This window comes from Falco punctatus (genome assembly GCF_963210335.1).
Source record: "Falco punctatus genome assembly, contig: scaffold_35, whole genome shotgun sequence".
Classification (NCBI taxonomy): domain Eukaryota; kingdom Metazoa; phylum Chordata; class Aves; order Falconiformes; family Falconidae; genus Falco; species Falco punctatus.
Genome location: NW_027660155.1, coordinates 758,000 through 771,146, shown reverse-complemented (window position 1 = coordinate 771,146; position 13,147 = coordinate 758,000). Strand labels below are relative to the sequence as shown.

Genomic DNA, 13,147 nt, shown 5'->3' with positions numbered 1-13,147 from the left:
GTAATAATCTAAACGTTTCTATAGGTTTTCTATTAATTAGGATACGTAGGGGTGTTTACTGACCATTGAGAAATAATTCCAGTGTTTATCAATCTTGCTGTGTTGTTGGCCGCTTCAACTTGCTGGAATTTGCCACTTTTAATTTGAGGGCAGAACTCTGTGGTTCTTATGCCTATTCCAAGAATTCACGAGGGAGAATAAAAGGCTGTGTGTTGTTTTGGGGTGGGGTTTTTTGTTTGGTTTGGTGGGCTTTTTTGGTTGTGATTTTTTGTTTTGTTTTTTAGAACAACAACCGCCTCAGACACACTGCCATGTCTTAGTCACCTCCTCATTTTCTAGTTCTGTGCAAATGTGCTGCATTAAAATGACAGTCTCTCTCGGTCTGCCCTTACGGAGCCAAGGCAGTTACGGCTGCGATTCCAAAGAGAGGCTATGTCCTTTATTTCATTTGATTCCTATTAGCTGTAACAGAGTCACTGGACAGCACTGAAGGATGCTTTACTCAATGTTCTGTCCTGTTTTTGTTTACCCGATTGCCTTAACGGCACAAAAACCATTAGGAACAGCCTTCAGCAATAAGTATTTAGACCCTGTTCAGAGCTTTGAGCACAGCCATGTGAGTTATCTGCTCTGTTTCTCTGTGCTGCTTCAGATTTAAGTTTTTAGAGTAAATGTGGAGTGTGATCAAGTACATTTCGGAGCAATTTGCAGGCACTGCTTTTGGAGCCCGTCACAAACTGCCAATGTGAAATAACGCCTCCTGCGACGCTCATCTGCACGGGAAGCTGTGGGAGCAGCACTAAGCAAGGGTTGAGGGCAGAAGGCTTGAGGCTTCTACTTCTTGCCTACAGGTAACAAGCCTGGCCCCGACCAGGGACTGGGGCTCTATGGAGGAGTTTTCCCTGCCTGCCACGTCCAGTTCCCGTAGCCTCTGGGGAGGGACGGTTTCTGCAGCTCCCTCTGTGCTGATGCTGCAGGCAGCAGCTGAACCAGCCGGGCTGGAGCCTATAAAGAGGATCGGAGAAGTGTACTGAGTTTTCCGATGTCCCATCCTAAGCTAGGTGCTCCCTTGTTTTTGGACCAAGGGCTCTGGGGATCTGTGCTGAACTCTCTACAGTTTATTGAGCCTCCTGTGACCAGATGTGGTGATGACCCCGCTTTGCTGAGGGGAAGGATGTCTGATGTTAACTAGTCATGTCCAGTGGAAGCCTGTGGGAGTTAACGTGGGCATAGAGGGCACAGACTGCTTTAATTTTGACTTAAATGAGATAGGCACTTGGAATGCAAACTGCAGAGATGTTCCACTTACAAGCAAAGCATTTGACCGTTTCACTTTTCTTAGAAAACTGAACAGGCAGTATAAATAAAGGAAGCAAGCTGAACTGTAAAAAAAATAAAATAAAAATCAGTGAAGCTATCAAGGAACTATGTGTACCCTCTAGAACAGGGGTCCTGAAACTTTTTAAACAGGGGGGCGGCGTGCAGATGAAGTGGCAGGCAGTCATCTGCAGTTGCTTGGTTCCCTTCCCCGCCCCCTCCCCCCCCCAACCCCTGGCAGGGGCAGGGGGGGTCTGTAGATACTGGGGGCCGGATTGAGGACCCTGGGGGGCTGTATCTGGCCCGCGGGCCGTAGTTTGAGGACTCCTGCTCTAGAAATTCAGCTAGCTAACATACCAGTGGGTGAGATTTGTGCATTTTTCTTGGTGGAAAAATATTTCTGCCCTGTGAGCCCTGAGGATGGCTCTGATAGCAGGGAGAGGCAGTTTCTATCACTGTGCAGAAGGGTGATGCTTCTGCTTTCCTGGCTGGGTTTGGTAGTGCTGTCAATGGTGATTGTGTGGCTCTACCAGATCAGTCATTTGAAATGTTGCCGCTTGTTATGTATAATTGGTGGCTTTGGTCTGGTGGGAAGCTAGATCTGCCCTTCACGCTGTGTGACAGGCCATTAAGACCATGTGTCAGACTGGTTATGCCTTTACTGGTGGCCATAGAAAATCAGAGGGCAAGTGCTACTCCTCACATTCACTCTTTCCACCTTTTTGCAGGCTCCGTGAGAGAGCACCTAGATGTGTTTGACGCGTCTGGGAATGAAGCAGACATGGCTTTGCCACCTCCATCAGGATCTCGGAAGGGGAAAATAGTAAGAGAAGCTACCAAAGCCGCAGCAGAATTGGGACAGGGGAGATGGGAGCTCCCAATAGGGTTGGACATTTGGGAATTGTGTGCCAGACAAGTACAGAATAAATGCTACGTGTGAAGCAAAGACACTGTAAGGTGAGGAGTGTGTGAAGGGTGTGTTTGTATGAGAAAGAGCAGTCTGAAGGCACAAAAGGAAAATTGGTTGAACACAAGGATGAAATAAATGAAAACATAAAGCAAAAGCAAGAAAACAAAAGTAGTAGGTAATGTTTATTTGGAGGGGAGTGTGTGTGTGTGTAAATCCCAAGCCTTAGGAATAGCCTGCAATTTCAAAAAAAAAAAAAAAAAAAACCACCCCCAAAAAGGGCAGGCTGGGGGGAGAAAAAAAGAGACTGGTCTAGGAGAAACATGTAAGAACAGGGAAAGAACCTGGAAAGGGCATGAGGTTTAACGAAACATTTGAGTTGCCACTAGCAACTAGCCACTAGCAGGGATGTCCACTGTTAGCCTGTATAAATGTGTGATCTAGTGGTGACACGGCCTCTCCTCTTTCTCTTCTCGGTCCCTGTGCTCCCCTAATACATCTGCCTAGTCTGGGCTCTGGTCCTGCCCCATCGCCAGGGTGTTTGTGCTGTGGCCAGGCTGAAGGGTCCTTAGTTTCTATTGTGCTTGTGGCGGTTCACTGTAGTACAAATAATGGATATAAGCTAATTATTAATGTAAGCTATGTTGTCATAGGGAGGCTGAGTGGGAGAGAAAATTCACTTACAAAGTAAAGGTTTTCAAAGAAAATATTTACCAAAGAGCTTTCTCTGTTGATGTGTCCTGTAAGCCTAGAATTTGACACTGGTTCTAAATTAGTATTTTCCTGGAAATCGTAATAAAGGATGCACCCAGTATCTAGCTGTAGTAATTCAGCAGTGTGTATGCAATATGACAATTACAAGGGCTCTGTGTTAATGGCTGGAGGAAAGCAGCCCCTGATCCAGTGTTTTGGGTTTGCTGTGCCTCTCAACGTTCTCATTTGGACAATTTCTTTGTGTTTTTGCAAGAGAAATAACATCTATTTTTACGCTGTAGCAGGAGTCCCAAAGTGACTTGAAACCTAGATGGTGAAATGGAACCACAGACCAGTTAAGACCCGCTTGATTAGTCAGTGGCACAGTTAAAACGCTGTGCTGGACAGCATGAATTCATAGGTGCAGCTCTATTGCCTGACATCTTATCATACGCTGCCGTGGTAGGTCACGAGCTAAGGTGAAGCAATGCTGGTGGTAGTGGAAGATTTTTTTCTCTTAAGAAAGTATAAGCTGCTGCAGGTGGTTGGCAGTTTTCTTTCGAGCGCTGAATCTGCAGCTGGGCTCTGTGCCGATCAGGATGCTTGCTTTCTTTTGAGACTTGAGGTGAATGGTGAAAGCTTGAGGCTGTAAAAGACCCCCAGGCACTTTGGCAAGATTTGGGCAGGAGCTTAGACCTGGCTTATTTCTGTGCAAAATCCTGCATTTTAAAATGTATATAGGAATCTTTGCCCAAAGTGATGTAAACTTTGGTTTTTTCTCCATACTGTATTATCACATTGAGTAAGGTATTCCCAACATGCAAAAGAAAAGTACTGAGAGGCTTCTGGTGAACCATTGTACTGAGGGGCTTGGGCTAAGATGCAGCAAATGCTCCTTGGGGTTGTCTTGCTTTGTCGTGTAAAGTTTTAAAATGTGGCATCGAGCCAGCACCTGTTTCCAGTACCTGCTTTGTCCTGTAATCTCAGCCATATAATAGTGTAATACCTGGAGGGTATGTCTTAGCTGGTCTGACTTTCAATATCAGCCCTTCAGTCCTCTGGAGTTTCGCCATAGTTTAAACTGGCTCCCGATCTTGATGTTTCAAGTGACCATCACACCGCTTCTGCAATGAGCACAGTTTGGCCAGACCCAGAGATCTAGCCACATAGCGTTTTCTAAAGAGAAAGTTTAAATGCGGTAAGAGGAACACATACAGACCTAGGTACAGCAGAGCCTCTGTGTGTTGCGTGCTGTTGTTACTGATGATGCTTCACCAGCTAGTTGGGAGTTACGTGAGGCTTTGCTCACTGGTGTTTCTAACCATGATCCATCAAGGAAATGTGCAGAGTTTTCATGTAAAATCTAATAGGCTTTTATATACAGGCTTCTCTGCTGGGTTTCGGACTCAGGAACGGATACTTGTGGCTGGATCCTTCCAGAAAGGGGACGTCGTCCGTGCACGTATAAAGAAAATGCCCATTGATTTTCTTTTAGCCACTGACAGAAGTGCGGGTGGAGGTCAGGCCAGACTGGCATGGCTACCTCTTGTGAGTTCACCAGTTGAGCTGACACCAAGGTGAGCCCAGTCTTTAAATTCCCTTGCGTGCTTCAAGGTCTGCGTCATCCAGTTTGTGCTCGTTAGAAGTACAAGATGAAGCTGGACGCTGCCCACCAAGTGTCCGATGATGTTCTCTTTGCTGCACATCCGTAACGAGAGGCTCTAGAGTAATACAAACCCGGTCAGTAAAGGCAGCAAAATAACACTTTCCTTTCAAACACCGAAACTGGTAAAAGGGTGTGATTTGTCTATCGCTGCCTGTGTTCTCTTTGACCCAGGGAGGCTGTATGGAGCTGATGACTTCTTGCCTGTGTTGGCATATGTGCTGGCCCAGGGTGATACGCTGGAGCTGGATACTGAAACTGAATACATGGTGGAATTGCTGGACCCATCTTTGCTGCATGGAGAAGGTAATCAACTGCTATTAGAACTGAGTGGAGGGCTGGGGAAGGGGGATTCTTCCTCACCTCGTTTGAGTAGAAACCCTTTTGACGGAGTCATGTAGTCGGTGATGGCGGTAGTGTAACAAGAGAACCTCGTAATTATTTCCACCTTAAAATAAGAGAAGGCTGGTTAGCTTGCAGAGTTACAGCCCCAAGTGACCTGGGAATCTACCGACGTCTTAGGAGGGAGTATGTTGTTTTCTGCCAAGAAGGAGGAGGCGCCCTGACTTAGCAAGCAAACATAGGCTGTGCGGGTGCCAACTGTGGTTATCCTTCTGTGCCTGAAAATGTCCCGAGAGTATGTCTGGGTCTGCAGCATTCAATTGAGTTGTGAGACCTGGAATGGGACCCGGGTTAGGTGCTTTGTAAAATCTTTGGGGGAATTCTCTGCCCCTCTGGGGAGAGTGCTTTTGAGAATGTTGCCCCCCTTAATGATCCTGGTTTATGCCCGATACTTGCTTCTCACAGAGTATTTTTATGAGGCCTAGGAATATGTTTCTTAAGGCACTCTTGAACAATGGCTGAAGTCTGCTAGAGGCAAGGAAATCTCCCTCCTTTGTTTTCACGGTGGTGGTTTTAACAAAGAGGTATTCTGCCAGCCCTTGGTAGGCCCCAGAATCTATCAGTTTATGAGGAAGTTTCAAAGGTTCTTGTGACCAAGCTCAGCTGTGAGTTAAGTATATGTGTATACGTCCCATTTCTGCTATCTCTTGGGTTGCTGAAATTGCTGTATCCTTTTACATGCCGATATGCATGACAGAACTGTGTCGGGTTTCCTCTGGTTCAGTACTAGTCTGTTCCCTGCTTTGTGTGCAGGGTGCATTGTTCAGGAATCTTAGGACAGAAAATACTTGAGATGTGAAGCTGGAGATCATTAACACGCTTGAAAGGCAGAAATATTTACTGGGCTGTTAAGTCGTGTCGTTTTTAATGTAGCAAAAGTCATTCATCTATTGGCTGGCCCTGTCTGTGCACTAGTTAAACTGTACGGTGCAGGAAAAATTGTTTAGTGCTTTGGGGTTGTGCGGTTCAAATGTAAATGTATTTTCCAGTTTGTCTGGTGGGTCTTGCGTGTCTTCCACGTAGTGAACTCGTCACAGAGCTGAAAGCGAGAGGATGCTGTCGGTAATACAGAAAGCACTACTGTGAGCATAGACTGCATCTCTGAATGACTCCACAAATAGACCGCGCTGCCTCTTAATTGAACGCTCCCACTCAAATAGTTTACTTAAAGAGCAAGAGAAATATATGATAGCCTGTCTTCTGTTTCTCCTGGTTGCTGAGGACTGTTGCCTCCTGCTGAGAGTCCTTTTCCTTTGTGACCTGCAGCTCCTTTTGTACATCGGCAACTCTGTTGTGGCTGTACTTTGTTCTCCACTCATGTAATAAAGGTGAAGTCTGGAGAGCTGTACACGCTGCCTCCTGAACTAGTTGGATGTAGTGTTGGACATAGGTGAACAAACACAGCCTGCCTTTTAAAAACAAAAGCAAAACCTTTGGGATGCTTCCAGGTACAAATCACACGCTCGGTCATTGCTTTGTTGCCACTAAGGGGGTCACTTTTAAGTTCCTGAACAGTGGTAGATGGTCTTTTATGTCGTTTAAACAGCTGTGTTTGTTTGATCCCCGCTTGAAGCTCAGGAAGAAAACAAATCGCTGTTTGGAAACTGTTTAGAAGAAAACTCATGTTCCACCTTTGTAAAAACACTCAGGAGTAAAGGAGTGACACTGGTCATTTAAATAACCGGCCACCCCCAGCGCTAGCGGACCCAGAGATGGATACTGTTGCACCACTTTGATAATATGGAGCCCAGGCAACCACTGCACAGCTCTTAGCAGCTGAGAACACACTGTCCAGTATTTTGCAGGCAAGTAAGCTGTTTTTCTTTACGTATAAATATTTTGGCCATAGAATGCAGTGACTTTCGTGTATGTGTGCGTCTGTTTATTAAAAAAAAAAAAAACAGAAATCGTTTGTACTTTTGACTGTGACCCGTTGGAACTGGCGTGGTGTTTGCAACCACTGTGAATTGTTCTTCCCCTGCTGTCCTTCACAGGAGGATATTCCTTGGCAAGTGCTTATGGAGCACTTTTGCTGATCAAGAACTTCCAGGAAGACCAGGCTGCCCAGCTGCTGAGTTCAGAAGCTAGAGATACTCTCCGGCAATGGCACAAGAGGAGGACAACTAACAGAACAATGCCTTCAGTTGATGATTTTCAGGTAGAGCTTTAGGCTGAAGAGAAAAAAAGCCCAGGGGATGGTTGTTTTGTTGGAAATCTCCATTTGAGAAGTATGATTCATAATGATTTCCTTGGGGCCACAAGTGGTGTGAAGCAGTGCTGAGAAGATGGCTGGCAAATTTGCCTCTGTTTCAAAGTCTTTCCACTTCATAACAGAGTGTGGTTATGATGGTATAAAGGAAACACTAAATAATGGAGCTTTCCCACTGTCCTTTGTATTTAAGTCGTGCAGAGCGAGGACAGACCAAATTGTATTTTCGATTCAGCTTCTTTGTACGCTTTGCTGTTAAAAAGAACAAACCCAGATTTCCAGTGGTATAAATCATCACAACTCCCCAGTAGCGATTGGTGGCTTACCGTGGGTAATAGAGAGGAGACTTGGCAGAAAAGCTTGCCTACAATTTGAAAGTTTAAGCAAGGAGTAGAGTTCTGTATTGTGGATGTCTTCATGTTTGTAGTTTGTTTTGTGGGGTTTTTTTCTCCCCCCTCCCATTTCTTACTGCTCTTTCAGAGTAGGGCAGTAACTCCAACTGAAGAATAACAAAACAGTCGGGATTACTTTATCTTTTAAAACCAAGTCTGCATGCCTTTCATATAGGAAAAGATTGTTACGTAGATAGGCGTGCTGCTGTCTGTCCAGATGCATCAGTTTGCGAACTGAAGCAAGGAGGATGTTGGAATCGAGAAGAAAGGATTTACTCCTTTGTGTCTGGTTGTTTACAGTCCATACCACAGTGCAAAGCTGCTGGAGAGGCTAACAACAACCGTCAATGAGTTATGATGGAGCTAAGAGCTTGATAAATGAAGGTATGGGGTCAACAGGAAGTAATTAAACCTTTCACTTGCGGCTCCTGCTTTCAGTGTCCATGCAAACAACCACAGCACATCACTGAACAGGAAGGAGCTGGGAAAAGCAGCAGTCTCCCACAATATGCCTCTCTTAGGAACAGGAGAACTGACAAACAGAAATTCCAAACTGTGGCAAGCGCACAAAGCTAGTCCATCTTACTGGGATCCATTTTATATTCTGCTTACCTGTAGTTAGGTGTCACATTCAAGTACCTTGAGTCTTTGTTCTTTCTAGCAAAATATTACGCTTAATAGGAAAATTAATCACCTTTGTATTTCTGCTGGATGACTAAATGACAGAAGATTTTTTTCAGCAGGATCTTGTATTCAGTTTCACCTTCTCTTCCTCAGCAACTGAACTTCAGCCAAGCTACCTGTACAGCTGGACGCCGTGCTGGATGCTGGAAGATGCAGGGGAGCACAGGAAGAGCTGGCACCAGCTGTGTCCAGGGCTGCTCCTTTGACTCTTTGAAAGAGAGCCTCAAATCAGTAAGGTCGCTCCGCTTCCAGGCTATGCTTGGCACAAATTCAAGCACTTTGCTGCCTGCCCAGAATGCCAGTTTTCCATCTCCCTTCTCCACATCTGCAGTCCTGACATGAAGCACCTTCCCTACAAGGTATGTGTAACACAGCTTCAGCTCAACTCATCTTTCCCACATTGAACCAGGATGTGGTCACTACATGTCTGTGGTGCTGTCTCACAGCCTTACCACCAGCTTTTGGGTCCTGGAAAGGCCTTCATCCTCCCTCCCTCAAAAGGATGGAAAAGCAAAAAATCTGGTATTTTGATGATGATGAAATACAACTTGCTGATACTGCATAAAGAATTTTGATACTTACTATATGAGTTACAGGCATTTGCACAAACCTCAGCCTCTCCTTGAAGCAATCCTGTCCATCTAGAAGCATCGAAAAACAGGTCTTCTCTGTGTTAGCTACGTTAGAAATTGAAACTGTAGTGTGCTTTGCCTTATTTAGAGCTGATTTGATTTTTTTTATTTATTTTTTCTTCACACCGGCTAACAAAAATGGATTAGTTCTGCTCAGTCCTAATGGTTTAAAAGCTGTTGCAAAGTTCCAGTGTTTCAGTCTGCAAGCTATCAAAAGTTTATTAAAAACCCAGAGTGCTCTTTGGAACTGAAGTCATATGAGCATTCTTCTCAGTCTTAGCTTTTAACAGCTTGTTCTTAGGAAACGTGAATTTTTGCCATTGTGATTTAGCATGCTTAATTTATTCAGCGTACAAACGTAAGTATCAGCTCAGTAAATAAACAGGTCTTTCTTACTGTCATTTTTTCCATCTCCTTTCATTTTACTGCTTTTAGTTTCTAATTGCAGTTAGTTTTTTGCAAAAAAGCACGTGATGGCAGGCTGCTTTGCTCATGTGTCCAAAAGTGTTTTGTGGTTGGGTGTGTTTTTTTCCCGTTGCTTTTTATTTTACTTTTTAAATACTTTTTGAAAGATAGAACTGTGTTTCCTTGTAGGGCTTGTTTAGAATTAATCTATGTTATCAGTTGTGCACATGTGTGAATTTCAGCAGAGAAAAAAGATCCAGCTTTTGCCTCGTGATCATACGGTTTTACTTTAATGTTGCAGAGTAAATTTTCTTTCTGCCTCCCTCTAAGCCTGTTAGATGAAATTTGGTTACATCAGGCTCAGACACTAAGTTGCCATCGGTTAATGTGATGAAAATGTCCTGCATGAAAATGGATTGCCTTTTGCATGCTGCAGCATAAAGAGTGTGAATGGTTTATCGTGCAGCAACCTGTGGATCAACACCCTTGTGTGTTGCTGGCAGAGGGTTGGGTTTTTTTCTTTTTCCTTATGATGAACATATTGTGTGAAGCTTCTCTTCAATAGTATTGACCAGCAGTTGCAGCATCATCTCTTGGGCATGCTGCCTCTTGCGGTGCAGTTCCCTAACAACCGAAAAAGAAAGAGGTGGTCCCCCTGCCCGACCCTGAGTGTACAAGACCGGAGCAACTATAGTCTTAGCCATTTCTAAATCCACCTCCCTTAAAGCTTGTTTCTTTATTTTTGCCCACAGATCGCGTGGATCAGGAGAGTATAAATCAGGTCCTTTTTCAGGGTCTGCCAGTCCTGGGTCAAAGGGATCTTCCTCTGACGGATACTCAACTGCATTGACACCCAGGGGTTTAGAGCACTGTGACTTAGAGGCTGGTAAAGAGCATGCGACTCCTCTTCCTCTCCTTCCTCTGCCTTTTCTTCTTGTGCTTTCATAGTCTCAAAAATAACTCTCCATGAAGAGAGCAGACGGTGGGACTCAGTATTGCCTTTTGTCACAGAATCCCACAATTTCACCCCTGTGTTGTTCTGAAGTTCCCGTGCAAAAATTGTAGATGCAGTCACTGCGGGCATATCTACTTGCACCCACTTGAGCATTGCTTTAAGGTCATGCCCAGAAATACTTTTCTCATGTTTGTTAGGGAGACTTTTCATAAGCTCATAAACGTCTCTTTCTGGGGACGAAGCCTGATTCGCCATTACGCATTTCCCACAGCTCACCTCTCAACTCCGGAGGGATTTCAGGCCGGCCGGCTCCCACTTCAGCGGTTCATTCAGAGTTCTGTGGGATTCGCTGCAAGTCGCTCAGGCGATTCAAGAGCCCCTCCACGTCGGATCCTTCACTGGATCATGTCAGGGTCACCAATTTGTGGCGAATGAGGAGACGGGACACAGCTTGATGCAAGCAAGATGTCAGTTTATTAGTGATTTTCTTACAATTATATACGTTTCTACCTTCTACATATTACACACCAATTGGTTGACATTTAAGACACACCGTTTAAACAATAGGAAGTTTACCTTATCATAGCAACAATTTCTATTCCAAAGTTAGGGAGTTTCTTTCTAGGCGGCTTTCTTGATTAACAAAGTTACATATCGGCGCCATCCGTTCCCTTATCCGGCTACTTGTTTCTCTGTCCGTCTTGCTGCCTCCTCAGCTGTAGCGGCTCAGGGGTCTGCAGTTAGCTTGTTCCTTGGTTCCCAGGGCTTGTGCCCTACAAGTCTTATTCATCAAGCTATCAGTACTTGGACTCTTGTTCTTGAGGCCTTGTCCTACAGCCTCTGATGTTTATTTTGCTTCACAGCATTTAGTTTCCTAGTAAGGCCAAACACCCAGTCCCGTTAAAACCACTGATGTTTTCAATGGGGCTTTAAGACTGCTATCTGTTCGTTTGTAATTGCAGGGTTAGAATGTGAGCCAAGGAAAGGAGGATGTCAACTTATGAATTTGTTATGCCTGCCACAGTCTTATCACCAACGTCAATTCACAAGGTGGCTGTAATGTACAGGAATCACTGGTGTGCGTTTCACAACTAGAACATAGAGAGGATTGCTGTTTGTTGCTGAGCTTCCTGTTTTCAGAGGATGAGGTTTGGAGGTTTTGTTTCTGATGTCTGTTTTCTCATTCTACAGAACTACCTTCGTGTTGCATTCCAGGAAGTTAACAGTGCGTGTACAGGAAAGACCTTACTAGTAAGACCCTACATCACTACCGCAGATGTATGTCAGCTTTGTGCTGAAAAGTTTAGAGTGGAGAATCCAGAAGACTATAGCCTGTTTCTTTTTGTTGATGACACCTGGCAGCAACTGACAGAAGATACCTACCCTCAGAAGATTAAGACAGAGCTGCACAGCCGCCCGCAACCCAAGGTCTTTCGCTTTGTCTACAAGCGCATTAACAGTGATCCATATGGTGCCATTTTTCAAAACAATGATGAGTCAGCTTCTTAAAACCAGCAACTCCTTTAATTTCTGTTCCTTGTTAACTCTTGAAAACATCTTTGCTGGCTGCCTGCCTTAGGAGCTAAAACAAGTCTTAAACCATAAATACCTAGTTAAACATGTGCATTGCATACAACACTCCGTGTAAACCGTGCGTATGGCCAGTTATACAGTGTTCCACCAGTGTGTTTGAGCCAGCAGCCCATGAGGCTGAATTTCTTGTACCACAGACTCTTTTGAAGCATATTATACCGTGGCCCTTTGCAGGTCTCTTGCTGTAGTGTGCAAAAATGTATTTTCTTGCACTCACTCTATAGCCAAATGTCTTATACTTGAATCAAAATGACAAGTGTTTCAGTAAACCAACTGGTATGAGCTTAGTTTCACCAGCATGAGTTTGACAAGACTGTCTGATGCAGCGCATCAGTTAACTCCTCATTACTTGGATGATTGCATCCTTTCCTAATTTTTTTAATTACAGAGATTCGCCGTGTTTTTACGTGTGTGTGTATATATATATATGTATTTGTTCCTTCCAGTTGTTTTTATTCCCCTTCTTTTGGGGGGTTTGAGAAGGTGGGCACAGAATGGGAGTCTTTGTAGGGACCCAGGAAATGAAGTGTTTAACAGTAAAGCTTAAAGCGTTTGCTGTACGGAAGGTTTCTCTGTACCCACCACATCAGTTGCTTATTTAGCAGTGCCCTGTGGAAGTCTGCATATTCATTAACGAGCTAACAGTAGCTTGGCTCTGTGTAGAAAGGAGAGGAACTATGAAGAACACACACCCATCCCTGCTTTTATTTTTTATTTTTCCCTAAACGTCCAGTGTTTCCAGGGCCTTTGCTTTCTCTTGCCACATTGGCAAAGTGTCCCAAGCTCTATTGCCCCATAGTCAAAAAAAGTCTTCAGTAATTGCTGGGATGGCGAGTGACTTTTGGGCTTCTAGCCCTCCATTCCTTCGGTCGTGAATTCCGCTCACTTAAAGACTCAAGAGAATTGCTTAAAACTTGCATTTGGAAGTCACACCTCAAACAATGAATTTGTGGAGATCCATTTATTTATTTATACTAACGAAGAAAAAACAGTAATACTGTGTCAAAATGAAACTTAGTGGCTGCTGAATCACTCAGTAATAGCATAGAATCACTGCTTAAGCCTTTACCACAATCATTGCAATGTTTGTTTGTAGACTGCTTGGTTTTTTGTAAAGTCGTGTGGCTGCGTGTGGTGCATTATTCCCAAGGTGCTCCTTACTGCTCTGATGCTCTGTACGTTCGCAGTACTGGGTAAAGCGGAAGGCTCTGTGGCTGGGGAAGAGTGGCACGGACATGTTACTGCTCTCTCTGTCGCACCGGAATTTCAACAGCTGGGTTTGGCTGCTAAATTGA

General features: G+C 44.5%; 1 protein-coding gene across 1 annotated transcript; it reads left to right on the top strand.

Annotated features, from left to right (window-relative positions):
- Positions 1–4,629: 4,629 nt before the first annotated feature.
- On the top strand, positions 4,630–13,147 carry LOC308057751 (ras and Rab interactor 2-like; the record flags this gene model as incomplete). The annotated part of the gene is made up of 4 exons (XM_080411803.1): positions 4,630–4,886; positions 6,977–7,140; positions 11,451–11,510; positions 13,040–13,147. Exons 1-4 carry the CDS (start codon positions 4,847–4,849, stop codon positions 13,145–13,147), a joined length of 372 nt encoding a protein of 123 aa, XP_080267929.1. The 5' UTR covers positions 4,630–4,846.